Here is a 26,709-nt window from a genome sequence, read left to right as displayed (position 1 = left end):
AACTTTGCCAGCATTATCATGTCGTCATTTGCTAGCAAAGTTTATAAAGAAAATAAGCAATGCTAACCTTGGCTAGCTAAGGCCTCCTCTCAATCTTAGCTAGCTAGCTGACGTTATACTGTATCTAAAGTCAATCTGGCAACATCAAAATTATGACAAAAGGTCCTTTTGAATGTCATTATATTTCCAAGCCACTGTAATGCACTTTTGATGCAATCTTCATCAGTGCTCATTGACGATGCGTTGAGTAGAATGCTCAGTCGGACATCAGTCCAAAATGGACATTCAAAACAATATTATGACGAAACATGCAACCCATGAATAGTACTGTAATAAGGCCTCATATTTGAGTCTGTGTCTCTTTGCTGTGCTCCACCCTCCACAGATAACAGGCTGAAGGGCATCAGACTGTCTCTGCTCCAATGTCCCACCGTACTGGCTGGAACACACATAGTCACCCATCTGCCTCTGGAGCCATGTGTGTGAGTGAGTGTGTGCATGTGTTTTGAGTGTGTATGCCTGCATCCGCATCAGTGTGTGTGTGTGTGTGTGTGTGTGTGTGTGTGTGTGTGTGTGTGTGTGTGTGTGTGTGTGTGTGTGTGTGTGAGAGTGTGAGAGTGTGAGTGAGTGAGTGAGTGAGTGAGTGAGTGAAGGGGTCATTCTCCCCCCAGGCAGGGCAGAGTGCCTACGGCCATATGACCTGGCTGCCCAGCCTCTAATATCTGATCAAGGACCATCTGCTGTGGGTGAGAGACACACTCTCTTTCTGCTCCTGTGTCTGTCTGACCTCTCCAAGGAGAGCCCGCTGGGAAATCAGGACACTGTTAGAATAGTTCTGGTCACCATTTGAGGGAAAAATCTGCAGATGGAAATTAGATTACTCCCACAACGCTGCTATTTGTTTATTTATATTGGCTATTTATTTGGGAAGATGCTGTGAACATGCGGCCAATTTATTCTCTCTCTCTCTCTCTCTCTCTCTCCCTCCCTCTCCCTCCCTCTTTCTGTCAGCCTACCCTGGCCAACATGAAATGTGGCATCTCCTCAGATCAAAATCTTCACCTCCTAGAACCAAAGGACTTGAATTGTATTGAAGCTATTGGAGTTTTTATATAACTATTAAATTTGTCCGGGTCGCCTTTGTTATTTTTTATTGCTATCGACCGTGACCAGTGACAGATTGCTATTGATATTGACAGCCTGAGCTGTGGGTGAGAATAGAAAGGTGTTCAGTGTCTGGGCGCATCGCGATGTAATTAGTTTGGAATCCACGGCTAAACGCCACAATTATCGCTGCAGTAAAGTGTGTGTGTTCAGCTGACAGAAGGAGTGAGTTACTGTGTGTGTGTGTGTGTGTCCGAGTGTGTTTGTGGTTGTATGTTTGTGAGCCATTCTACTATGTTTCACTGTATTAAATCAACATTTTGAGGTACTATAGTTGCCATATTGTGTAACACTGCTGGCTGAACACAGAACACAACATTTATTCTATGTGTTGGTGGGTGTGTTTAGGTATTTGTACTCCCCACTATGGCCCTCCTACACTCTTAGAAAAAAGGGTTCCAAAAGTGTTTTGGGGCTGTCCCCATTGAAAAAACATTTTGGTTCAAGGTATAACCCTTGCGGTTTGCATGTAGAGCATTGGGCCAATAACCGAAAGTTCGCTGGTTCCAATCCCCAAGCTGGCAAGGTGGAAAAATCTGCCGTTCCACCCTTGAGCAAGGCAGTTAACCCCTAACAACAACTGCTCACTGGGCACCGATAACGTGGACATTGATTAAGGCAGCCCCCCCGCACCTCTCTGATTCAGAGGGGTTGGGTTAAATGCGGGAAGACACATTTCGGTTGAACCCTTTCTTTTTCTCCTCTGGGGACAGCAGAAAACCATTGTCTGTTGTGTGACTTAAGCTTCCCGGCTTGCCAAATGCCGTCTCTGCTCTCTCAAGAGGGCCCGTTGCCACCTGTGAGAATCGAACAGTTGCCTAGCGAGCAATACACACGGGTTAGTTAGCGCTGCAGCACTTTGTGTTTTCATTCCTCCATCGCAGTAGTAATTAATCCAGTCGAAACCCGTAGCGCTAGCAAAATAAATGTTTTCAATTTTCATTAATAGACAAGTCATTAGTACATAATGAGAGAGAGCGAGAGCGCTGCTCTCTCTACTCTCTACCTGGCACTGAGCCTTATATAGAGTGGAGCGCAGGCTACACAGCCCCCTAACTCACTGCTAATTACTACGCTGCTACGCTCTCTACTTTCCTGTTCTCTTCCTTTCTTTAAAAGAGGGAAGGTATGGGCTTTAATAGCATTTTGATTTACCAACACTATGTCATTGTATGCCGGTGTTTTAGGGGGATAGAGAAAGAGAGGGGGAAAAAAAAAGACATCTGTTACTTACCGCTTGCTAAATGATTATTATTATGCCTAGTGGCAAATTGTGTTGTTCCTTTAGCCTTTCCAAGGGAGTCCGAGTCGGTGATACTTTTTTATTTTCTACATGAGCACTAATGCTTTGTTAGACAATAGAGGGGCAAAGTACAGCCTGACACCCATGTTCACCTCACGCTCAGACGCACCAGACTACCTCCGTTCTCTGTGTGTGCTTTCAAAGAGCACTGTGAGTACAGTGCAAATAGCACCCACTTCTCTCGACACACTCCCATTCAGCAAAGACTGAGGGGGAAATAATGAATGTGCACGCTGCTGAAGTAGTGTCAACTCTGTGGCGGTGAACTTTCTTCAGCGCTGTAATCCAGAGCTTCCTGTAAAAAGGTGACGTCTTCCTGTTTGCGTGGGCCGCCTGCAGCCTGCTCTCCGTCAGTAGAGAATAACAGCAGCGCTGACCTTTCTCTCAGCAGACGGGGGGGGGGGGGAGCAACATGCATCAGGCGGGATCATGACCCAACATCAGCAGCCTCTCCCTCTTGTCTTAACAAGCCCGCTAGCTACCGCTGCTAACTCACCCAGAAGACGTTTGTTAAAATAACTACACGACATGGAGAAGAGAGAGAGCGAGACAGAGTGAGACTGCAAGTGTTCCCGTGTTTACGATCTTAAGGGGCACACTGCCTCAGGAAACTTATTGGCATGGAGTAGAAACCTGTCTTGCATGTATATACCTGAGCTGGTGAAAAACGAAAGGCGTAGAGGACGCAAAAGGTTAAAAAGACAACAACATACCAAGAGGACTACCCAATAGCTGGGACACTTGCCGGAAACTCTGCCTGTTGAAAGAATCTTCCCACCATAGTGACTTGACACACCCAGCCAGTGGTCTTGCAACTCCAGAGACTCGCTACAAACACACAAGACACTTTTTCACCTTTGATAAAGCATAGGTGTATTTAGCATCCCAAGATCTTCCTTATAGAGCGATAATGAACTGGAGTGACGCGGCGGAGCCCCCCCCCCCCCCCAAGGGAAACCTGGCTGAACAAGCCTAATACGACTCTGTAGGGTCTTATAGGACCAGCCTATGGGACTACATCACGGACATGAGCAGCCACGACACCAGCTCAATTGGACTCATTAACTTCCAGGTCAGAGGTCAAGTGTGACCGGGGGCCACCATCTGTCAATGTGTGGGTTCATAACTGGGAGTGATGTGGTGTCAGCATGGCCAGGTTCACTCAGGTGGAATGGGGTTGATTTAGTAAGGGCAAGCCACTGTAGAGGAATTTATCCTAATTACATTAAAGCTTCAATATATCACTGTAGTGCTTCATCATCTGAGGACAGCTGCGTTTGTTTATGTCTGCAGTCCTGTACATGCCTCTGACACACACACACACACACACGTTCATCTTGGCCGATATGGTTTTCATTTGTCTTGATGAAGTGGTGATTAGCTATGAGGATTCTTCAGTTCAGGAGGGGTATAAAAATCGAACCCAATTTCTGGCTTTAATTAAAGCTATTCCCAGGACAGCTTCTTAGAAGGCCACAACTTAAAGAGGTCAATGGGAGACAGTTTTCCAATGCACTCTAATTCACTCTCACTGTCTGTGATGTATAAGCAGTCCAGGCGGACCCCCTCAGTAGCAACATGGCTCGAAACATACCATCTTTCAAAAGCAACACACTACCAGCCCTTTTCAATCATCACGCGTCCACGGTTTAGTCTGGTTACAACATGTCATAATGAACAGAAGGAACTGGTGGGATGCTTCAGAAGACAACGGTAGGTTTGGATCCATCTCAAGTTTACCTGCTTCAGATGGATGCAGCTACTGTACAATGACCACGCACTATCCTCTGGACACACACACACACACACACACACACACACACACACACTGTGCACCTTCAGGTCTACTGCTGTGTGTTTCTTGTGAAGCTCCAGGAAGCCCCAGCATTCCTTTTATAAAGTGCTTTTGGGAGAAAGAGGAGAGGGGAATTGACTGAGCACGGGGGGGGGGGGGGGGGGGGGGGCACAGGAGAAGGGAAAGAGGGGAGAGCAGAAGGCAGAGAAGAAAGAGAGAGAATGTAGACAGAGGATAGAAAAGGAAAGCAAGGAATATGAATTGAGGGAAGAACAGAGAGGGCAGAAGAGAGTGAAGGAGATTCACACCCAGAGCTGTAAAAAAGCAATTTTGAGGCTTATGTTCCCTTAAAATGGTTGTCTGCTGTCACTATCATTATCAGAGAGAGAAAGACCTTCTCACTTCTGGTCAGTCTGTACACGCCTCCAGCAACCCCTGAAATCACAACAACCCAGCTCTCCAAAACTGCTGACTATTATTAGGCCTGGGAGAGATGAGTTCTCAGGGGTGTGGCTGAAGTCTTTTTTTTTTTTTAATCTCTGCTGCAAATTGATACATTTCCAGCTACGGCTCCTTATTGCATTCCAGGCAGAGAAAGAGGATGTTTCTCTTGAAATGTTTAAAAAATAATAATAATATTCAGACCTCATGGTTTTGGTCTATGAGTTTTGGAACGATTTAGAAAATCTATATATTTTTGGGACGTTTCCCTCTTTCCACGAGGCCACTTTTACTACACTTGAGTCTGATCTTGCGTTCAGGAACAATAGCCATTTCAACAATAGACTTGAGTAGCCTTCTACCGGGCAGAAAGACAAGCGGATATATAGGTCAGGACTGAGGAGTAATCCTGGTTGACAATGAATATTACTCCGTTTTTTTTCTTTCTTCTTCTCTCTCTGTTGTTGTTGTTCATCGTAACAAGCCCATTAAAATGCATCGATTTTTTTTGGGGGGGGAGAAAATAACTGCATCGAAATCCCTTGATCCGAATGGCTGATCAGTGTTGCACATGTCAACACGCGTGTTCCAGCCAATGCCTGATTAGCTTTTTAGGTCAGTCACTTTGTTAGACCACTGTCCTGTGTCTTATCATTGTAGTATTACACAACAACAACAACAACAACAAAAACAAGAAACAATAGTATTGAACCTTCACAATATTTATCTGTCTCTCTCTCCCCGTCCTGCTGAGAGAAAGACGCACAAAGACCAACAGAGAAAGATAAAGAGGTTGAGAGTTACAAGCTAGCTGCGTGTGTTTGTCATGTCGCACGTGTGTGTCCACCACTACCGTGCATGCAGTCTGTCTCTCCGTTACAGGCAGGTTATTGGGCGTTTCAGGGCTGGCGTTAGCTGTTCTTGCATAAGCCTGCGACTGAGTGGGATGACTGGGATCACTGTATTGACGAATACATAATACCAAACCCACAGGAGTGTAGTGCTGGGCGTGCAGCCGCATCAAAACGCCACACACATATTCACTGGATATTAGCCTCCAAATCCATCTAAGCCACCAGCGACCAGGCAGAAAACCAGCCAATCGATGGTCTGAGGGGGAAAAAAAGAGCTTTACCTTCCAAACAGCCCAATATTTATCTGAACACAGGAAGCCATCACGGGGCTTTTTCATGCCACGTATTGACGTGTGTTAAGACGGAAAAGCGTTTACGCTTTGTCATCGGATAATTTCCAGCTGCTGCTGGGGAAGATCACTATCATTACAGCAGTATTGCTTCCTTCTTCCCCATCTTGGTTATCCTGGCTGTCAAAGTAGCCATTTGTTCACAATGGTAAAAACACACACATTTCAAGTTTCAAGTACAGTGAAATGCCTTTGTTGCAAACTCAAAACTCGACCATGCAATAATCAATAGCAATGTATTACAACAACAAAAAAACTGAAATTAAGAATATGAAATAAGGAAGTAAGCATACAATATACAGGAAATTATTATTATTAAGTCTTTCAATACCATATTAACAGGGATACAGGAGTGATGGAGGTAGATATGTATAGGGGTAAGGGGACAGGGATACTGGAGTGATGGAGGTAGATATGTATAGGGGTAAGGGGACAGGGATACTGGAGTGATGGAGGTAGATATGTATAGGGGTAAGGGGACAGGGATACTGGAGTGATGGAGGTAGATACAGTGCCTTGCGAAAGTATTCGGCCCCCTTGAACTTTGCTACCTTTTGCCACATTTCAGGCTTCAAACATAAAGATATAAAACTGTATTTTTTTGTGAAGAATCAACATCAAACACAATCATGAAGTGGAACGACATTTATTGGATATTTCAAACTTTTTTAACAAATCAAAGACTGAAAAATTGGGCGTGCAAAATTATTCAGCCCCTTTACTTTCAGTGCAGCAAACTCTCTCCAGAAATTCAGTGAGGATCTCTGAATGATCCAATGTTGACCTAAATGACTAATGATGATAAATACAATCCACCTGTGTGTAATCAAGTCTCCGTATAAATGCACCTGCACTGTGATAGTCTCAGAGGTCCGTTAAAAGCGCAGAGAACTGCAGAGATCTACAGCTGAGGTGGGAGACTCTGTCCATAGGACAACAATCAGTCGTATATTGCACAAATCTGGCCTTTATGGAAGAGTGGCAAGAAGAAAGCCATTTCTTAAAGATATCCATAAAAAGTGTCGGTTAAAGTTTGCCACAAGCCACCTGGGAGACACACCAAACATGTGGAAGAAGGTGCTCTGGTCAGATGACACCAAAATTTAACTTTTTGGCAACAATGCAAAACGTTATGTTTGGCGTAAAAGCAACACACCATCCCCACTGTCAAACATGGTGGTGGCAGCATCATGGTTTGGGCCTGCTTTTCTTCAGCAGGGACAGGTAAGATGGTTAAAATTGATGGGAAGATGAATGGAGCCAAATACAGGACCATTCTGGAAGAAAACCTGATGGGGTCTGCAAAAGACCTGAGACTGGGACGGAGATTTGTCTTCCAACAAGACAATGATCCAAAACATAAAGCAAAATCTACAATGGAATGGTTCAAAAATAAACATATCCAGGTGTTAGAATGGCCAAGTCAAAGTCCAGACCTGAATCCAATCGAGAATCTGTGGAAAGAACTGAAAACTGCTGTTCACAAATGCTCTCCATCCAACCTCACTGAGCTCGAGCTGTTTTGCAAGGAGGAATGGGAAAAAATGTCAATCTCTCGATGTGCAAAACTGATAGAAACATACCCCAAGCGATTTACAGCTGTAATCGCAGCAAAAGGTGGCGCTACAAAGTATTAACTTAAAGGGGCTGAATAATTTTGCACGCCCAAATTTTTAAGTTTTTGATTTGTTAAAAAAGTTTGAAATATCCAATAAATGTCGTTCCACTTCATGATTGTGTCCCACTTGTTGTTGATTCTTCACAAAAAAATACAGTTTTATATCTTTATGTTTGAAGCCTGAAATGTGGCAAAAGGTCGCAAAGTTCAAGGTGGCTGAATACTTTCGCAAGGCACTGTATGTATAGGGGTAAGGGGACAGGGATACTGGAGTGATGGAGATATATATGTATAGGGGTAAGGGGATAGGGATACTGGAGTGATGGAGGTAGATATGTATAGGGGTAAGGGGATAGGGATACTGGAGTGATGGAGGTAGATATGTATAGGGGTAGGGGGACAGGGATACTGGAGTGATGGAGGTTGATATGTATAGGGGTAGGGGGACAGGGATACTGGAGTGATGGAGGTAGATATGTATAGGGGTAGGGGGACAGGGATACTGGAGTGATGGAGGTAGATATGTATAGGGGTAGGGGGACAGGGATACTGGAGTGATGGAGGTAGATATGTATAGGGGTAAGGGGACAGGGATACTGGAGTGATGGAGGTATATATGTATAGGGGTAAGGGGACAGGGATACTGGAGTGATGGAGGTAGATATGTATAGGGGTAAGGGGATAGGGATACTGGAGTGATGGAGGTAGATATGTATAGGGGTAGGGGGACAGGGATACTGGAGTGATGGAGGTAGATATGTATAGGGGTAATGGGATAGGGATACTGGAGTGATGGAGGTAGATATGTATAGGGGTAATGGGATAGGGATACTGGAGTGATGGAGGTAGATATGTATAGGGGTAAGGGGACAGGGATACTGGAGTGATGGAGGTAGATATGTATAGGGGTAAGGGGACAGGGATACTGGAGTGATGGAGGTAGATATGTATAGGGGTAAGGGGACAGGGATACAGGAGTGATGGAGGTAGATATGTATAGGGGTAGGGGGACAGGGATACAGGAGTGATGGAGATAGATATGTATAGGGGTAAGGGGACAGGGATACAGGAGTGATGGAGGTAGATATGTATAGGGGTAGGGGGACAGGGATACAGGAGTGATGGAGGTAGATATGTATAGGGGTAAGGGGATAGGGATACAGGAGTGATGGAGGTAGATATGTATAGGGGTAGGGGGACAGGGATACAGGAGTGATGGAGATAGATATGTATAGGGGTAAGGGGACTAGGCAACGGGATATAAGATAAACAGAGTAGCAGCAGCTTGTTTGTGTGTGCTTGGTTGGAGTCTTTGTCGAATTTCCAGGCCTTCTTTTCACACCGCCTGTTTTTAATTGTTTTTATTTATTTAACCTTTGTTTAATTAGGCACGTCAGTTCTGAACAAATTCTAATCTACAATGATGGCACAGGAACAGTGGATATAGAGGTCCTGGATGGCAGGGAGCTCGGTCCCAGTGATGTACGGGGCTGTCCGCACAACCCTCTGTAGCACCATGCGATGGAGGGCGGTGCTGTTGCCATACCAAGCAGTGATGCAGCCAGTCGATATGCTCTCAATGGTGCAGCTGTAGAAACTTTTCAGGATTTGAGCGCCCATGCCCAAACCTTTTTCAACCTCCTTGAGGGGGAAGAGACACTATCGCGCATTCTTCATGACTGCGCGTGTGTGCTAGGACCGTTTGAAGTCTTCAGTGATTTGGATACCGAGGAACTTGAAGCTGTCCACCTGCTCCACTGCCATTGGAACAATACCAAAGCCTTCTCTTCGCCCCTGTTTCTGTCAAAAAAAAAGCTGAGGGGTAGGGGCTGGAGAAATGTAACCACTCTTAAAGTCATAGACAGAGCTATGGATGCAAGGACCGCCCATTGAAGATATCAACATTATAGTTTTAACCATGTTTTGAGGCTGTGTACTGTAGTGTTTGTTTACGTTGGCTTTGTTTACAAACATTGGCGTAAATCTGATGGGGTGTGACTGTTGAACTAATGAGCTCATGAGGCATTTAGAAGTTATATTCTTCAAGGATCAATGGGTACATATCATTAATTCAGGAGTCCAAAAATGGATGAAGCAACTCTAAAGTAATTATTCACAATGATAAAAACACACCGGTTTTCACGTGTGGGACGAGTAATTCACTCTCCGTATCGCGTACGTGTGTGTAGAGGACAGACTGCTGTTCTGCCGTCTGTCTGTTTTGAGGGCTTTAAACTGCATATCACTTCTTCCACATGATCGCATGAGTACTTTCCAGAAGTGGAGCGTCAAATAGTGGCTGTGCATTATAGATAGTGAATCGAGGGACGATCGGGTTGAGATACCAACAGAGTCCACATTGTGTTTCTGTTTTCATTAATATGATAGTTACATTCATATTTTAGAAGATATTTTCTACTTGGATATAGAGCTCTCTCTCTCTCTCTCTCTCTCTCTTTCTGAGTGGTTAAGTTCACTCTCTTTCAATGAGGGATTGGAGAGATATAACAATTTTCAAGTTGTATTAGACGTATATGCAGGATACACTGTCCAACTAAATGCTTTCTTGCAGGTTCCTTCTTAACGATGCAACAACAATAAGAAACAATAAGATATAAGAACAGGAACATAAAGTAAATGTCTCAGTAGAATAGAATAGACATTTTAGTATAAGTATAACACAGGGAGGCACAATTTATAGTCCGATATTTACACATGTATCAGGGAAGGGGGAATTGTTTCATTGTTTAATACATTTAATACAGAAGTATTAGCAATAGTAAAGAGTCTGGTAGCAGCAAGTGTGCGTGTGCGTGCGTGCGTGCGTGCATGTGTGTGTGTAGATTATATGTCAGTGTGGGTGTGTGCGTGAGTGTGTAGATTATATGTCAGTGTGGGTATGTGCGTGAGTGAGTGCGTGTGTGCTAAGGTGCGGAGAGTCAGTGCAGGGGGTCTTGCAGATAGAAACTGTCTCTGAGCCTGTTGATATCAGACCTTTATGTTCCGATACCGTCTGTTCGGCGGTAAGGAAGTGAACAGCTCGTGGGGTTCTTGATGCTGCGGTACTTCCTCAGGCAGCGTTCAAGTCGAGGTCCTGATTGGCAGTTGTGGAAAAAGTACCAAATGTCATACTTGAGGAAAAGTAAAGATACCTGAATAGAAAATGACTAAAGTAAAAGTGAAAGTCACTCAGAAAAATACTACTTGAGTAAAAGTCAAAAAGTATTTGCTTTTAAAAATACTTAAGTATCAAAAGTAAATGTAATTGCTAAAATATACTATAATATAAAAGTACAGGTTTAAATCATTTCAAATTCCTGGCGTTAAGCCAAGCAGACGGCCACAGTTTCTAAATGTACAGATAGCCAGGGGCACACTCAAACACTCAGAGATCATTTACAAACGAAGCATGTGTTTAGTGAGTCCGCCAGATCAGAAGTAGTAGAGATGACCACGGATGTTCTCTTGATAAGTGTGTGAATTGTGTGAATCAAAATGTAACGAGTACTTTTGGGTGTAAGGGAAAATGTATGGAGTAAAAAGTACATCATTTACTTTAGGAATATAGTGAAGTAAAAGTTGTCAAAAATGTAAATAGTAAAATACAAATAACGACGTATGTGTTCCTTTAAAGTATTTTTACTTAAGTACTTTACACCACTGCTGAATGGGTGGGAACATGGACTCTTCACCACCCGCTGGAGGGCCTCGTGGTTGTGGACGGAGCACTTCCCGTAACAGGCCATGATGCAACCGGTCAGGACGCTCTCGACAGTGCGGCGGTAGTTTTTTGGAGCCAAATTTCTCTAGCCGCCTTTAAGAAGTAAAGGCGCTGTTTTGCCCCTGTTGTCACGAGTGGTGATGTTGTGGGGCCCCGTGTCAAGTCCTACAGTGAACAAGATACAGCCTTTATTTTTCACCGTTTATCTGGAGACCGTTTTAAATCCACAGCACTCATGGCTGCCCGGTTTGTCCAATGGCGACGGTAGAGTTGGCATGATGGAATGTCTCACTGCTGTGAAGCTACCCGTAACAGACAGTCAGACGCGTGTAATAACCAGCGGGGGAATATTGGCCCAAATCCCCCAGAACACCTCGCCAAACAAAAAGCAGCTAAAGCCTTAAAACCCAATGCCCGATCGCACGCCGCGCTGCTTTGATCTATGCCAAACGCAACAATGGAGGCCATCTTTATTCTGGCAATTAGGCAAAGCAGTAGATTATATCTCCCCTTTAGCCCAACCCGACGCAAATCCACCCCGGATTCAATTATTACAGGCTTCCCCTGTCTGCGGCCGTTTGGGCTTCTTGGGCATCCGGCCAGTACACAAATGTGTTCAAGGATTTGGACTACTGAGAGTGAAACAGAAACACGTTTTTACACTTGATTTAATTTCGCAGTCCTCCCGACTTGAGAGGTCTATCACGTAAAAATGAAACCTTGGGAGCTTTACAAACAGACTTGCGGTAAATATTTTATGCGAACAATAAGCAAAATGTACCATTTTCACTCCTACTCTTCCCTCTGTTGTTGTGGCACTTTGGAACCGTCCATTAAGAAGAGAGAGCCTCTACAACCCCCCCCCCCCCTAAAATAATATTATTCCCCACCTTATTGGTCCGAAGTGCCTCCCTAGGCCCAGGGGAAAAATCCTGAAATGTTTTCAGATTGTGCAGTCTCTCAAGGAGCCGAGATGTTATTGCTCTACTCATGAGAAACCTCCACTCACAGTAACTTGTATAATGCATCGCAGTTGACTGGGAATTTCAGACATCCTCTGCTCTTCACTCTCAAGGCCTCAATTTATTTAGCCCAGTGTCTTCCTCTCTCGTTCGCTCTGTCTACCTCCCTCTCCTCTTTACCTTTCTCCCTCCCTCCTTCCCTCCACAAGATCGTTCAAAGGCAACAGTAGTGGTTGAGTGTGTGTGTGCGTGTTGAAGTGGGGTGCTTGTGCTGTTAGAGGGCTGAGATGAGAGAACCCCTTTTGGTTTCCCCATCTGGGCCACGACATTGTTCCCCCTCCCAACCAATCACCGACTGCCGCTGTCATCTCCGCCATTTGATGTGTCTCAGAGACAACAGCCTGTCAACTCCTAACACTCTCTTTTTTTCTCCCTCCCTTTCATCTGCAGATACCACCGTGTCATCGCGGAAAGGTAAGGCAACACATAATCAGTCACCTGTGTTTCCTCCGCTGTTTGAGATGTGTGCGTGTGTGTGTGTGTGTGTGTGTGTGTAGCAGCAGCTGTGTGTGTGTTCTCAAGTACTGTTTATCAACACTTATGCCCTGATGTGTTAGCGATGCGGAGTCAAGGTTACTGTTCTGTGCAATAGCGTTGTCCCTGGATAGCATGGTCCCCACACACCCACACATATAGCCAATAGCGTTGTCCCTGGATAGCATGGTCCCCACACACCCACACATATAGCCAATAGCGTTGTCCCTGGATAGCATGGTCCCCACACACCCACACATATAGCCAATAGCGTTGTCCCTGGATAGCATGGTCCCCACACACCCACACATATAGCCAATAGCGTCGCTCTATACATTACATGAGAAATGTCATCCACACTATGTGCATCACCGACGACTCATCGGCAAGCTCAGAATCATAACGTTCTTTTGTAATGTTTCCTCTCTGTGTATCTCATCAGTCATAGCACAGTTAAAGCCTTGTGTATGTTAATGTGTGGGGGCGGGTGGAGAGAGTGATTGTGCTCCTCAGTATAACTGCGAGGTGGGGTACGGTTGGCGGGTGGGAGGGAGGGAGGGCTGGCGCTGTCTGTTTTGATTGGGGGGGGATAATGATCAGAGTGGAAGCAGACATTGTGGACAGGACCGGGGGGCTTATTTTGAGTGGCAGCACAGTGTAGGTGTATGCATCGGGACATTTCATCCCTCTACTCTGTGTAATGAAGATGATGGCGGAGGGTGTGCCCCCAAGCTTGTGTCCTGTGTGATTGCACTGGATGAGAGGACAATAGACAATCAGCCGTGCTGCTTTACAGTTGATACACTTGACGTTGTTCAAACTTTGTGCCGCACACTTTGTCCTTTAATGAAGGTATTGTTATGTGTATAATATGGCATCTTTGTTTTCTCAGGAGAGACGTTTTTTTTGGCAACTCGGCTACATGAAGTGACACTGGCTTTAAGTACACTCTCAAATGCACTTGATCTACAATACATAGCCATACCAACTATGCAGTGTGCTTGACATCCTCACATACTTCACGTTCGGTACACCCGCGGTAACAGACACGGACGGACACACGTCGCTTTTCTTAGTATGTGCGCGTGCGAGTCTATGCGTGTGTGCGGTGTGTGCGTGCGTGTGCATGTGTGCGTGTGTGTGCGTGTGTGGGTTGTCAGACGGGTCTATAAAGCTAAGTGATGTGGTGCGGCTGTGCTGTGTAGTCTGATGGATGTGGAGCGGGAACAGAGGCTAGCGTGGTGTACATCATCTCTCTACAGACACAATCCCATACGCCGGCTGCTGAAGGAGAGACACATAAATAAGGCCTGTGTGTGTGTGTGTGTGTGTGTGTGTGTGTGTGTGTGTGTGTGTGTGACACACCAATCTAGGCATTTTACAGCTGTGCTAACCCAGGCAGAAACCTGTTACACCTTCTTGTAACATACTCCCTTTCTCCCTCAAACATTTACACAGCGCACTCAAATACTCTGTCAATATTACAGACCAAGACTTTTTGTTAAGTGCCAAAAAAATAAAAAAGACAGAATCAAACAAAATGGCTGAATGAAAGAAAAGCGACTTCAGGAAGTGACAAAAAGAAAGTGCATGACGTGGAGCACACAGAGGGAGCATGTTTTGTCCATTTCAGACAATGAACACAGATTATGGGTAACACTGCTACAGGATGGAAAAAGCAGAACGGGGGCAAGTGGACACTGGAGCAGCCGTATCAATGCTGTCTGTGGCTGTATACAAGGAGAAACTACATCAGCTCGCAGCAGAGCCGATGGAGATGATGCCCGAAAACGCACACCGGTGAGAGGAAGTGTGAATGTTACAGTGGAGCTCAACAAACAGAAGGTAAATCTACCACTCTACTCCGTGAAAGGCAACCACCCAGCTTTTCTATGGCGCACATGGCTGGAAAAGATCAAACTAAAGTGCCAGGAAATTCACAGGGTTGCAAAAGATTTAAGGAATTCCAACAGATTCTGTTTTGATGACGATTCGCACTGCTGATGGACCATCTTTGGTCAACCACCCCCCACATTCCCCACATTCTGTTGCTCGCAGCCAGCCGCATGTGGCAATGGGTCTTAGTTTTCTGGTCACCACTACGACATCTAGTACAGGTCTGAGCAGAACTGCAATGCAGACAGACTCTTCAGGCTTCCCTTACCTGTCGCACACACTGAGCACTCCCAGGCTGAAATCCTCTATTTCCAGGAAGTGATGAACGCACCAGTTACGTCAGCCCAAGTGAAGAAGGTTACCCCCGCTGATCCAGTGATGTCTGAGATCATAGACATTGTCACCTTGTGCTGGGGAGGAGAGCTGGCGGACAGCTTTACCTGGTGAGGAGAAACGAGCTCACGGATCATTCTGGATGCTTGTCACCGGGACTTTCAAATCATCATACTGCAGCCACTGAGAAAGCAGGTGCTTGAACACCATTCAGGTCACTGTGGCATGGTGCGAAGACCTTTGGTGGCCAGACTTGGACACAGCTATTGAAGAAAAGGCCAAGTCGCGTTCTGCATGTCAAAAGATGCGGAACATGCCTCAGCTAGCGCCACTACACCCATGGGACTTCCCAGAAGGAGCCTTGACATTGAGTCCACGTCGACTTTTCGGGCCCACTGGAGGATTGTATGTCCTTAGTCATAGTCGACCCAGACAGCAAATGGCCTGAGGTCGCATTGACGAAGAGCACTTGATGAAGAGCATTGATGAAGAGCAGAGAGAACCATCGAAGAGCTACGGTCAATCTTCGGTCGATTGGGATTGCCAACGCAACTCAATAGCAATAATGACCACCAACTTGTGTCTGAAGAGTTCAGGTCATTCATGGAATCAGGCAGACAATGAAGCAAGCTATAAAATCAACACAAGGAAACAGGCGCCTAAACACCTTCCCGTTGACCTACAGAACGATCCCCCCCTATGCTACAACCAAAGTGGTACCCACGTCAGCCATGATGAAAAGACCGCTTCGCACGCGACTCGACATCCTGAGACCTCCAAAGACTAAACAGGTTTTTACATACACAACAGAGAAGTGGAGAGACGGAGCAAAGCTACAGACAGAAGCTTCAGAGCTGGAGCGAGAGTTCTTGCTCGGAACTACTGCAAAGGTCCAAAGGGGATACCAGCAACAGTGGTAGCACAAATAGGCCCTCTGTCCTACACAGTTCACACGCCAGAGAACATCATCTTGAGGAGACACGTGGCTACTGGAGACCTATCACAATTATGTGCCAGCACCTGAACATCCACTGCAGCAACCTACAAATATGGAAAATACTCCAGGCTCACCTATATGAGGTACTGTTGCAACCAAGTTTGGCCATACACCAACACCACTCAGACTCAGAGACAATGTGACTGTAGACTCACTTGTACATTGTCATTACCCTGCAAGAGAAAGACGACCCCATGAAAGGTTGAACATTGAGTTCAGAGACTGAACTCTGACATTGGGGCAGAATACACCTCAGGGTTAAGTCTGGGAACTGAGGTAGTCTACCCTTCCTTAGTTCAGGAAAGGTTATTCTGAAAATTGCCACTGTAACATTAAGATAACTGTTATGTTAAAAAATATATATGTTTATTTAAAGATAAAGACTGTAAAAAAAATTATATGCAAACCCAGACGACACTGTGCGCCGCCCTATGGGACTCCCAATCACGGCCAGATGTGATGCAGCCTGGATTCGAACCAGGGACTGCAGTGACATGCAGTATCTTAGACCACTGCGCAGTTGGGAGTAAACAAAAACCTATGTTAATTTCTACTCCTGTCTCATTTCCGGTACTTATATTAGTTGTATAAGTAATACAGTGTGCCTATGCAACAATCCAACTCTTCTACAGTGGCTTCCGAAAGTATTCACCCCCTTGGCATTTTTCCTATTTTGTTGCCTTACAACCTGGAATTTGTTGCCTTACAACCTGGGGGTTGTAACATGCCTACCACTTTGAAGATGCAAAATATGTTTTATTGTGAAACAAACAAGAAATAAAAACCCCCAAAAATAAAAACTTGAGCGTGCGTAACTATTCACCCCCCCAAAGTCAATACTTTGTAGAGCCACCTTTGGCAGCAACTACAGCTGCAAGTCTCTTGGGTATGTCTTTATAAGCTTGGCACATCTAGCCTCTGGGTTTTTTGACAATTATTCATAACAAAACTGCTCCAGCTCCAGTTGGATGGGTTCTGCTGGTGTACAACAATCTTTAAGTTATACCACAGATTCTCAATTGGATTGAGGTCTGGGCTTTGACTAGGCCATTCCAAAACATTTAAATGTTTCCCCCTGAGCCACTCGAGTGTTTCTTTAGCAGTATGCTTAGGGTCATTGTCCTCAAATGTCTGGAGAAAGAAACAGGTTTCCCTCAAGAATTTCCCTGTACTTACAGCAATCCACCATTCCTTCAATTCTGACCAGTTTCCCAGTCCCTGCCGATGAAAAACATGGTGTTCTCGGGGTGACGTGAGGTGTTGGGTTTGTGCCAGACATTTTCCTTGATGGTCAAAAAGCTCAATTTTAGTCTCAGAGTACCTTCTTCCATATGTTTGGGGAGTCTCCCACATGCCTTTTGGCAAACACCAAACGTGATTGCTTATTTTTTCTTTAAGCAATGGCTTTTTTCTTGCCACTCATCCATAAAGTCCAGCTCTGAGGAGTGTACAGCTTAAAGTGGTCCTATGGACAGACACTCCAATCTCCACTGTGGAGCTTTGCAGCTCAGGGTTATCTTTGGTCTCTTTGTTGCCTCTGATTAGTGCCCGCCTTGCCTGGTTCGTGAGTTTTGGTGGGTGGCCCTCTCTTGGCAGGATTGTTGTGGTGCCATATTATTTAAATGATTTAATAATGGCTTTAATGGGGCTCTGTGGGATGTTCAAAGTTTTGGGTATCTTTTTTGACCCAACCCTGATCTGTACTTCTCGACAACTTTGTCTCTGACCTGTTTGGAGAGCTCCTTGGTCTTCATGGTGCCGCTTGCTTGATGGTGCCACTTGCTTAGTGGTGTTGCAGACTCTGGGGCCTTTCAGAGCAGGTGTATATATACTGAGATCATGTGACAGATCATGTGACATTTAGATTGCACACAGGTGGACTTTATTTAACTCATTTTGTGACTTCTGAAGGTAATTGGTTGCACCAGATCTTATTTAGGGGCTTCATAGCAAAGGGGGTGAATACATATGCCGTTTTTTTTTACTTTTATTTTATTTCACTTCACCAATTTGGACTATTTTCTGTATGTCCATTACATGAAATCCAAATAAAAATCAATTTAAATTACAGGTTGTAATACAACAAAATATGAAAAAAACGCCAAGGGGGATGAATACTTTTGCAAGGCACTGTATCTCTCTCTCGTCTCTCCTTATCTCTCGCTTGTATGTGTGTGTTGGCAGCGTCAACCACTCATCAACCTCGCTCCGTCAGATGCTCCGGCTGTCTATTTCCGATGGCAGTGTTGATCTGGTAGGTTAGCACACATGCATTTTTGGATGGCTTAGTGTAGCCATCTTATCTTTTTTTTTTTTGCAGAAATCTACTGGCCCTAGCAGTGTGCTATTTCAGTAGCTGAATGACCTCTACACTTCCTTCCCTAGGACTGCGATGGACAACCTCCAAACTCTTCTCACCTCGACACACTCATCATCACAACAGAGAAAATATCTTTCTCTCCCTTTCTATCGGTCTCTATCTCTGTATCCCTCTCTCCCTCCCTCCCTCCCCACTCCATCTCTCTCTCTCTCTCTCTTTCTCTATCCCTCCTTTCTAAGAGCCAAATTAAGTATATTTATGGCACCTGTGCTGGAAAAACACTCTCTGGGAGACGTTCCTCTAATTTCATTTTCAAAATGACAGCGATAAATTGATCAAATGGGCCGAATCGAATCAGAATCTCACGCAGGCCCATCCGTCATGGCCCATCCTCGGGGAGCTGTGGGCGTAGTTAAACCAGCCGAAGCCATACACTAGCAGGAGGAAAAGAGGGAGAGGGTGAGGGAGAAGGGAGGCAGGAGGAGAGGATGAATGGGTGTAAGGAGGGAAAAGGGGAACAAGAAAGAGGAATTACTGTACGTCAAATCGCCATCAACAAAATGGCTGTGCAATCATTTCCTTATTCATCATAACTTACTTAAAAGACATTTTAATTTACAGAACTCTCTAGAGGACATAAGGCCTTGCCCGACTGTGCATGTATGTGTGGGTGTCCGTGCATCCACACGTGTGTCTTTTTGTGTTTCTGTGTGTACTGCAGAGGTCAAAGCTAATTTTCCAACACAGCAAAGCCTCGCGGGGGAAGCCGGGCTAAGTACTCAGGCTGCCGATGGACCAGCGTGATAATTCATTAATCAGAACACAAGTTAATTGATTCGGCTGCTCATCGCTCCGTTGCAGAAAGCCTCCTTCATTCAAACAGCAAACTGAGCTTTATCCCTCCCTGGCCTCTGAGAGCTGCAGGTTCACACGCTCCATGCCCTCTCTATACCTCTGTCACTTTCTCTCCTTCACTTACCCCACTCTCACACTTTAAACTCCTTCTTTCTCTCTTTCTCTTGGTCTCTCTCCCTCACACTTTATCGCCTTCTCCCTTGCTCACACTTTATCGCCAGCCTCTTCCTTCTCTTCTCTTTCACTTCCCCTCAAACTGACTCGTTAGCTCCCTTTGTCTCTTCTTCTTTTCATTCTTCTTTTGCTTCCTCTCTCTATCTTCCTCCCCTCCTCTCTCTCTGCGTTTATCTGTGTGTGTGTGTGTGTGTGTGTCACTGTGCAGGCTTAACCAGGCGTGAGCATGGTAAAGCAGCTTAGCACTAACAGGGCTAATGAAGTCAAGGCCCCGGGTCCCTGTAAAGGAGATCAATGATGCTACTCTGTTGGCTCTGTGGAGCCTGTCAGCGTTGAATGATAAGATTAATCAGTCATACGGCCCGCAGACTGACACTCAGATATGTGGTAATACTAATGCTACTAAAAACATGCAGGAGTACACAGGTAGGCAGACAGAGAGGCAGGCAGGCACATATATAGTCTCTCACACGCACCGCACACTCTCAGCCGAACACCCAGCCCCCCAGTCTGTTCTAATTGATGATTCCAACATGGCATCAAGGGCACAGAGTGAGAGAGTGAGAGAGTGAGAGAGTGAGAGAGTGAGAGAGTGAGAGAGTGAGAGAGTGAGAGAGTGAGAGAGAGAGACAGAGACAGAGAGAGAGAGAGAAAGCTGTATCGGGGAGATCTACACTCTTTGGTTACAGAGGTAGAACCCCTCTGTGGAAAGGTTCTTCATGGAACCCAAAGAGGTTTTACCTCGAACCAAAAAGGGTTCTTCAATGGGTTTTCCTATGGGGACAGCCAAAGAACCATTTTAGGTTCTAGATAGAACATTTTTTCTAAGAGTGTAGCCCTCTCCTGGATGACTATACATGTAAACAGCTCTACACATGACGAGACGTGCACTGGGTTTGACCATTTTGATTAGTTTAGTTTTTTTGACTGGGTCTTGCTCAGAGTCATCCAACTTCCTGAAATATTACTGGAGGACCCAAGAATGGCTCTGACCCATATAACCTGAAGGAAAGTTACAGGGAAGTTATCGCTAATTGGAATTCAACACATGCAGTATAACATTTCCCGTCTGTGTTTACATGTTTGTTCAGGAGAGTGTAGAGAGCGCGTGCGCCTATGTGTGTGTCTATAAATAGAAGTGTGAAAGTGTCTGTGTGTTTAAACGCCAATGCGGTGGCGAGGAGCGACAGGGGATATGGTAGGGGTCAAGAAGCTGCCTCTGTCGGAGGGAAAGGAGGCAGAGGAGGGCTTGCCCTGTGAGCCGAAGATGCTAATTTACCTGTCGACTTACACAGGGAGCAGAGTGATCTCCAAGCCTCCACACCACCACCACACACTCTCTCTCTCTCTCTCACACGTCTTCCACTATTACTTTCAGTACATACCGATACTGCCTTGCATTCCATTCCTATATCATATTATTACATTTGTTTGTCTCTCTCTCTCCCTTTATTTCTCTCTCTCTCGCTCTCCTTCGCTCTCGTTCTCTACCTGTTTTCTGTTCGAACTTCCTCTCAGAAGATCCTCCTTCTGGCGCAGCTGAAGAAGGTGTTTAATTGAAATGCACGCTCGCTTCTGCCAACGTGTGGGCCCCTAGCCAAGTCTCTCACCTATTCCCGTGCCAAGAGAAGCCTAGCTCATAGAGAGAGTGTTCCGAAGGGTGGAGCCGTTGTGGTTGAGTTAGGATGTGTGGACACGTCCTGGTTTTGTTTACCACCGTGTGCCGTTCCGCTGTGCGCTCACCGTGCTGCTCGGTTGCTCATCCTCCTCGGGACCCCTAGGACGAGAGATGCCGGTGTGGATTATTTTGGCTTGTTTGTTTTTCGAGCCTGCGTTTGAGGCCCTGAGGAGAGAGGGGTCAGCGCAGGTCTGACTCTGCTGAACCCACCCCCCTCGTACCCAGATAATAGGGTCCAACACTGGGAGGAGTTTAAACGGCACCCTCGACAGGGTGACCAAAGACCACTTTGTCAGATGATGCCCACGTCTGTGTGATTTAAGGAGTTAGAGCTGCTGCAGCTGGGGAAATGACTGCAGTCTGACAGGCTGCCTGTTCCTGTTTTTGGGGGGTGAGACCCGTGGTGCGCTTTGCGAGCTTGGCTACCTCATGACTCACAAGCGTTTCAGACTTGAGCGGAGATCCTTTGCACGCACGCACACAAACACACACAACCTTCCCAGACTTACCTGTCCTCCTCATTAAGCCTGTCTGGGCCTGGAAACATTTCTCTCTGCCTGCCTCTGACAGAAACCGCAAAGGATAGAAAATAAAAGTAAGAGGAAAATGGAACGATAGAGACCGATCACAAATCTCTCTGGCTGAATCTCCCTCTCCCAAGTTTCAACGGGGAACATTTAAGAGGGTTTTTGTGGCCGGGCCAAGTTAATTTGCTGTTCTGTGTTCCTCCCACCATGGGGTAGCGGTTGGTGATTGCGACGAGCAGACGGCAATGAGAGTTTTGAGGCAAGAGGACTGGCACAATCAGTGTAATTGACTTCACAAAAACAAACTACAACTCATCAAGCCTATTGTCTCAATGTCAGACAGGGAGGCTGTCGAAGTGCGGGCATGAAGGCGTATGTATACCTTCGATTGGGCCATTGTCTCCTGGTTGGGGGATGTGACTTTGACGTTCACCTCACTGCTGTTGTTGATCTTGTTTCGGTGTTGTCTCTTCAGCCACGGATGATGTCAGTGGTGGGAACAGAGCCAATCCCTTGAGGCTAATGACTCTCTTCATGTGTGAACAACATGTCCCCCCCCCCCCCTGTGCTCCCTATCGCTCCATGTCTCCCTCTATCCTTGCCCGCCCCGAGTGAGTTAGAGCTGCCATACGTCTCTGTCTGCTTAGGGCTGGGGGACGCCACAGTCGAAGGGGCAGCCCCAGCATGCTGGCAGTGCAGGGGAGGTGGGTGCCATATTGTACCCAGCGTGGAGGCTCCGGTGTGGGCCTGGCTCGGAAGCCAGTCCCGGGCTAGCTTGGATTGGCCCAGCAGGATGGTCGTGGGAGGGTAGGCTGGAGAGGAGAGGAAGGCAGAGGAACGAAAGATGGTTGATGGATACTTCACGTTCTACTTTGGAGTCCACAGGCAGTATCCTGGGAGAGTGTATGTGAGAAGCATGGAGAGCAGACGTGTTCAAGCACCATCTCACACACTCACACTGCACATCCACACCTAGATAACAAAGTCAGTCATGCACAGAAACAAAATTCACACATGGAGTCTTGCAAACTTTTTACCAAATGACCCAATCAACACCACCCGGCATGTTAGTTGGTTACCTTGAACTACTAGAAGTGCTTGCTTTTTTTTGTCTTATGTAAAATGTTTATATTCATGGGCAGACACATCATAGCGAGCTGTGCCCATAACGAGTCTCACCCTCCGCCGGCTCCGCAGTCACGCTAATTAGGCTGGCATTTTGCTTCTCCGGTTGTTGCGTTCTCTAACGCTGCCTCGTCAGCCGCTCAAAGGGATGTCACCACGGTAACACAGGCAGATGGATAGTTCTGGAGTCTCTTCAGGAGAGAACCAACAAAGAAGAAGAAACACAGACAAACAAACACTATATGGCAAACAAACAAGCAAGAAAGAAACATAGATGGATAGTTTTCCTTCTGACAGACTGCACCTGCCGAGAAAAGAGAAAGGCTGTGTCTTCCTCTCTCTCTCAAGCTACCTCTTTCTTTTCAACTGAGGAGCTGATTCTGATTCAGTCCAGGGGTTTTATTACCACATTGACGATGCAAATCCCACTTGTTCCCCGACACCAGCGAGCACAGGGAAAATGAGCCTGGGTCTGGGAGAAAATTGGGGTCTGGAACATTGCATAGCAGAACAGGAGACCTGAGCCTGGAAGAAAAACTCGCTGTTAACAGCATTCTCCCCTTAAAGCTCTACTCCAACATTTCTTACTTTCTTAACCTCTCTGGGGTATGTGGGACGCTAGCGTCCCACCTGGCCAAGAGCCAGAGAAAATGCAGAGCGCCAAATTCAAATAAATTACTATAAAAATCAAACTTTCATGAAATCACACATTTAAGATACCAAATTAAAGCTACACGTGTTGTGAATCCAGCCAACATGTCAGATTTCAAAAATACATTTTGGCGAGAGCATACGATGCTATTATCTGAGGAGAGCACCTCCGTAAACAAAATAGAGGCGTGACACAAAACGCAGACGTGACACAAAACACAGAAATAAAAATATAAATCAGGCCTTACCTTTGACGAGCTTCTTCTGTTGGCACTCCAATATGTCCCATAAACATCACAAATGGTCCTTTTGTTCGATTAATTCCATCTATATATATCCAAAATGTCAATTTATTTGGCGCGTTTGATCCAGGAAAACACCGGTTCCAACTTGCGCAACGTGACTACAAAATATCTCAAAATTTACCTGTAAACTTTGCCAAAACATTTCAAACTACTTTTGTAATACAACTTTAGGTATTTTAGTAAAGTAAATAAAGTAAATAATCGATAAAATTGAAGACGGGGATGATCTGTGTTCAATACAGGAAGAAAACACGCCTCTATCTAACAGTACACTTGAAGTGACCCTCGTTTCGAACAGGGCTACTTCTTCATTACACAAAGGAAAAACCTCAACCAATTTCTAAAGACTGGTGACGTCCAGTGGAAGCGGTAGGAACTGCAAGAAGGTCCCTTAGAAATCTGAATTCCCAATGAAAGCTCATTGACAAGAGAGTGACCTCAAAACAAACAAAAAATCTGAATGGTTTGTCCTCAGGGTTTTCGCCTGCTACATAAGTTATGTTATACTCACAGACATGATTCAAACAGTTTTAGAAACTTCAGAGTGTTTTCTATCCAAATCGACTAACACTATGCATATCTTATCTTCTGTGGATGAGTAGCAGGCAGTTGAATTTGGGCATGCATTTCATCCGGGCTGTCACCAAGAAGTTAAACAACTTAGCATTATAGTTACTCAACAGTTTTTATAATCCAGCCACATGAACAATTTTGTGTTCAGTAAGCCACTGTGCATGTACTGTGCATATGAGACTTGATATTAGCATATCGCACCAGTCAACCATGGTAATGACATTCCTACAAGGAAGCATTCCTACACAGAGTCTACATCAGAAATGGCACCCTGTTCCCTTTCAGGTGCACTCCTTTTAAATTGCTTTTTAAATCTTTTCTTTTTTTACCCTTATTTCACCAAGTCATTTGACTGAGAACACATTCTCATTCACAGCAACCACCTGGAGAATAGTTACAGGGAAGAGGAAGGGGATGAATGAGCCAATTGGAAGCTGGGCCATGATGGTATGAGGGCCAGATTGGGAATTTAGCCAGGACACCAGGGTTAACACCCCTACTCTTACGATAAGTGCCATGGGATCTTTAGTAACCACAGAGAGGCAGGACACCCGTTTAACGTCCCATCCCGAAAGACGGCTCAAAGGGCTCTGGTCAAAATGAATGCACTATTTTAGGGAATAGGGTGCAATTTGGGACGCACCCAGAGAGATCAGGTGATTAACTATCCCGTTCCATGGTGTAGCCACTGTAACCCAGAACGTTCTCCACCTCAGGCCCCATGGCGTTCCCTGCCTGCTTTCTCCTAACATCCAAAAATTTCAAGGATTTATCCTCCTTCCCTGGTGGGGGGTGATCCCAGGGAGAGGGATCTGGAGGTAGACAGACAGAGCTCCTCCAGGATCCAGTGGTTTCCCATGTTCTCCTGGATTTTACTGGGGATTCAGCTAAAAGGATTCTACCAAGGTGGGGGATCATGTTTGCATTAGAGAGAGGGGAGAGAGAAGCACCAGCCAAGGTAAACTATCATCTGACATGGGCAGGGAGGGGAGGAGCAGTGTGTAAATCGGAGGAGTTGGAGGAGGGGTAAGGTGAAGATGAGGGAAGAGGGGATAACGATTAAAAGTGTTGATCGAGTGTGAATTCACCTGAGGTCTCCTTCCCACCCTCCCTTTGTAACGACCGTTGGTGGAAGAAGGTGAGGACCAAGATGCAGCGTGGTAAGTGTTCATCATTATTTTAATAAACCGAACACTAAATACAACAAGGAACAGAAGAAACAACAGAAAATAACTACCCACAACCCATAGTGGGAAAACAGGCTGCCTAAGTATGGTTCTCAATCAGAGACAATGATTGACAGCTGCCTACGATTGGGAACCATACCAGGCCAAAACCAGAAATACAAAACAGAACAAAAACATAGAAAAAAGAACATAGAACGCCCACCCTAGTCACACCTGGGCCTAACTAAAATAGAGAATAAAAAGCCTCTCTATGGCCAGGGCGTGACACCCTTTCACTCTACATTTCATAAACAAATCTCAGGAGACAAAGGGTAGTACAGTGCTGTCCTTTGTCTCATGAGATTTGTTTATGAAATGTAGAGTGAAATGGAGGGTGGGAAGGAGACCTCAGGAGAATTCACTCTTGATCAACACTTTTAATCGTTATTGTTTTCTCAGAAATATCTGAACACACCCACCGTCCTCCTCAACACTTCAACATGCACTTCCACTCTCAGCAGAGAAAAAAAGTGAGGAATACATAAGCTTCCAACCACCTCATTAACCCCTGAGGCTCATCATCGGTGTGGGAAGGTGGCTTCACAATCAGACGGATTACTCTGGGCTGGGATAATCCCGAACAGAAATCAGCTCTTGACAATCTATATTTCCTACATGCCCATGAAAAGTAAGCAAAAGCTGAGCCCAGTAAAGTTGGAGACAGGCAGCGCAGTCAGGCATTGTGACAGCTGCACGCAATGCAATGCATTTACAAAGCAGCTCAGCTCAATCTGCATATTTTCTGTGCGCACTGCGGAAATGCTGGCCCTCTAAATGGAAGCAGAATGCTCAGTCGGTTGACGTGCAGGTTGACCCAAAGCAGCGTAGTCGGTGTTGCATTGGCCTAGCATTGATGGTAAAGATGACAGAGCTCTGCTATTGGAGTGACAGCTCTGTGTGTGTGTGTGTGCGTGTGTGTGTGTGTGCTGATTTGAATGTCAACGTTATTTCTGGGGTACAGTAGACCTGGGTGAGTGCATCTCACACAGTCAGAGAGAGCTTAGAGCTTCAACACTATGCTAAAGAGGATCACTATTTCCTCACTTTCTTTCTCTCTCTCTCTCTTTCTTTCTCTTTCCATCCCTCACTCACACACTTTTATTCTATTTTCCATTATCCCTGGTTCCTGTCTGGTTTTTATCGTCTTTCGCGTGTCTATTTAAGGCTTGTTTGTGATAGTCATGAAGCAGCTAGCTGAGGGAGTTGAGATCTGTGTGATGTTTACGTAGCTTTAGGATTGTTTCTGTTATCCCCCCCCCCCCCCTATTCCCACCTGAGAGAGGGGGACAGGGTCCCTCTCCCTCCTC

General features: G+C 45.6%; 1 protein-coding gene across 2 annotated transcripts in view; it reads left to right on the top strand.

Annotated features, from left to right (window-relative positions):
• Positions 1 to 26,709, top strand: part of LOC110532012 (cadherin-4) — a 388,116-nt gene that overhangs the window by 165,015 nt on the left and 196,392 nt on the right. Inside the window, exon 3 of one of the 2 annotated variants that reach the window (XM_036987924.1) lies at positions 12,659 to 12,682. The exons of the other annotated variant lie outside the window; for it this stretch is intronic. Coding sequence (XP_036843819.1) covers positions 12,659 to 12,682 — 24 coding nt within the window. The remainder of the gene's footprint in view (positions 1 to 12,658; positions 12,683 to 26,709) is intronic. 2 annotated transcript variants of the gene reach the window in all.

Source organism: Oncorhynchus mykiss, chromosome 9, assembly GCF_013265735.2.
Source record: "Oncorhynchus mykiss isolate Arlee chromosome 9, USDA_OmykA_1.1, whole genome shotgun sequence".
NCBI classification, from domain to species: domain Eukaryota; kingdom Metazoa; phylum Chordata; class Actinopteri; order Salmoniformes; family Salmonidae; genus Oncorhynchus; species Oncorhynchus mykiss.
This window is presented reverse-complemented; position numbering and strand designations above follow the sequence as displayed.